Source organism: Barbatula barbatula, assembly GCF_947034865.1.
Source record: "Barbatula barbatula genome assembly, chromosome: 3".
Classification (NCBI taxonomy): domain Eukaryota; kingdom Metazoa; phylum Chordata; class Actinopteri; order Cypriniformes; family Nemacheilidae; genus Barbatula; species Barbatula barbatula.
The window spans coordinates 4347209-4350057 of NC_136764.1; the positions used below are offsets into that span (position 1 = coordinate 4347209).

The 2849-nt window shown below is 35.7% G+C and overlaps 1 protein-coding gene across 2 annotated transcripts in view; it reads right to left on the reverse strand.

The window, feature by feature from the left end:
• The window catches only part of LOC306891787 (uncharacterized protein), a 3940-nt gene extending 1794 nt beyond the window's left edge, over positions 1–2146 (reverse strand). The window contains exons 1-4 of one of the 2 annotated variants that reach the window (XM_079452320.1): positions 1999–2049; positions 1842–1931; positions 625–785; positions 1–182 (exon numbers count right to left, since the gene is read on the reverse strand). The exon at positions 1–182 is cut by the window's left edge and continues 1311 nt beyond it. In XM_079452320.1, the coding sequence (XP_079308446.1) occupies positions 1–182; positions 625–709 (267 nt within the window). In that variant the 5' untranslated portion in view covers positions 710–785; positions 1842–1931; positions 1999–2049. Of the gene's footprint in view, positions 183–624; positions 786–1841; positions 1932–1998 lie in introns of both variants that reach the window. The other variant, XR_013786399.1, reaches the window with a different exon arrangement.
• Positions 2147–2849: the final 703 nt, after the last annotated feature.

Consider the following 2849-nt stretch of genomic DNA (forward strand, 5'->3'; position numbering starts at 1 on the left):
ACAATGAGGGCAAGTGAAAGATTCTGTTGTTTTTGTTCTTTGACTTGTTTTTGAAGAAGTATTTTTCATCTGCGAGAAACCAGAATATATTTCCTCCAGATTGAAATGATGAGGTTTCTGATACTGATGCGTCTCCTCCAGTCCATTCAGTTCATCACTTTTATCTTTCAGTTCCACCAGATCTAAAGTAAAACGAGAAAAAGCAAATGTGTTTGTGATATTTCATGTTCCATAAAGGTATTTTTCTGTCATTGTCTGACCATTTAATTATAAATACAATTGTAGATAAATGCTATAAAGTCCAAGGGTTGAGAATCTTTTGAATTTTATTGATTCCAATTCTGGTTCTGCTTATCGATTTTGATTCTTATCGATTCCACAGTTGAAGTAAAACAATTAGATATCAGCCTGTTTGGTCATTTATCTTGCTGAATAACATTGTGCTTTCAAGCAGTAGAATGAGGGTGTAGATTTTTCCAAAATCCAAATTGGAATTGATTTTCGATTCCCAACTCTACAGTACATTTTTCTATTCAAAACGACATCCAATAAATCTAGAAATTGACCTCAATGTTTCATCATTAATCGTTTTTGGTTAATAAAAAGTCAATAATGGACACCAACCTGTTTGTTCCTTAGTATCTTCATTTTTCAGTTGGCATGGATCTGAAACACTTATGTCTTCAATCTCCTCTTTAACAATCTCCATTCTTTACACCACTTCCACACTGTTAGTCCTACTTTTGGATAAGCAGCCCCTTGTGGAGTAATTCGTATGAAAAGATCTGCAAAAATCAATAAAAACATTTGTTAATGTTCACATGATCATCTTCAAGTAAATAATTTTAAAAAAGTACAATTCTACATCTGATGTACACTTGCTCCCTCACTATTTCCCATAGTACAACACCAGACAACTGCCTGATAAGATGCCACGAATGTGCTTACACACTTATGTTTGTTATTGTTGACATTTATTTTCTACTTTTAAAGCACAAGCAGATTAAATTAATAGTCAGTGTCATGGAAAGGGAATCTTTAGTGCAGAAGGAAATCTCGTAGACAAGGTTTCAGGTGCCAGAGAGTTAAAACAAGCCAACAACGCTGAGATGCTCAAAGATCTGACAATTCAGTATTTTGCATCAACTTTAAGGCTGAAACTGTCAAGAGGCGTATTTCATTCAGATTATCTGTCATTTTTTATGAAACAATCCCTTCTCTCTGGCACAATAAGCCTTGTTACAATGCAGTGTTTAGATTTTCTTGTTTGGTGAGGAAATATAACTGTGGTGGTCGATGTTGCTGTGTTAAAAACTACAATAGCATTACGCAGAGTCGTTCAGTAAAAGCCAAAGGTTCTTTCACTAAGGATTGTCCAAATATCAAACAAAACAACTAACGGAACATATCAAAACAATAATAGCAGTGGAGTATTAACCTCCCAATATGGCGGCGCCACTGCAACCTAGTGCGTGACGTCAGCTTCTCATTATCTATAGAGACGATTAAATGTCACAAAACGCTTCTGTAACCATGCAACAACATTGAGGAGACGCTTAAGAAACAAACTATTGAAACATTCTAATAACGTTTTCTCAAACTTTCTAACAAGCAAGAACGTTAATACAGTGTCTAAAAATCAACACGGTGTTCACTGGGTTCTTGGGGAGATTGTTTTCATTCCAGCGCGTCATCTCGTCTCACAATGGCGTCTCTCTGTCGGACAAAAGCTGTGTGATAAGACCAGAACTTCAACCTTTCTTCAATACTATTCTGTTAACAGGTTCTTGTTTCATTTCACAACACATCCTTCACTTCGCCATCACTTCTCTTCACAACACATCCTTCACTTTTCTTCACAACGCGCTCACACCGACATCAGGCAGCCGCCAGTTTATCAAAAGCGACAGAATTGACTTCTCTCTTATGACCTGTAATGGACATTTATCGTAGACGGTATAAAACATGTATGTTATTTACAAGAAATACAACTCCTACCAACAACAAATCTTCTTCTTCTTCTGTTGTCCGTGTATGGCGGGTAGCATCAACGTAAAGGCGCATTATCGCCACCTATTGTGCTCCTTCTTCTTCTTTAGGGTTTGTTGGCGGTTGGCAAACCAGCGTAAAGTGAATTACCGCCACCGACTGGACTGGAGTGTGGAACACGGATTACATGGATAACTCAAAAAAATAAATAAATAAAATTAACAATAATAATACTGCTACTACTCTTATTAATATCAAGATATAACAATACAATTATTCATGAGAAAGTAAATACTGTGCCAACATATTGTAACCTATATTATTTTGCTTAACCCTGTTTCTTTTACAAACTTTATTATATTGTCGTGTATATTATAAAATTCCTGATGAAGAAAAATCATGGTGTTTAACCATTTCTAATGACTGGAACATTTTTATTCTATTATCGTTGTATTGTTCACAATGAAATAAAACATGTTCAGCTGTTTCTTTATGGTTACAAAAAGTGCATTCCCCTGTTGGGTGCTTGCTTATCATCTGCAGTGTGTTATTAAGCCCAGTATGACCTATTCTAAGCTGTGTTATAATGTTTCACCTACTGTGTTGGAGTGTGAACCAGAGTTTGAAAACAAAACCCCCTTTTCAGATCTTCATTGTTAAACTACTTTATCAAACTCTTTGTCTCTCCAAAGTGCTTGTGGTGTAAATAAAATTCACATTTATTTGGAGCAAGGGGCCGGGGGGTATGTGATGCTGCTAAAAGTGAACATGAACCTTGTATTGTTTGCATTGCTGACTGAGACCAATTTTGGGGAATATTTGAATTAGGACAGATATTTTATAAAATCTTATTTTGATAT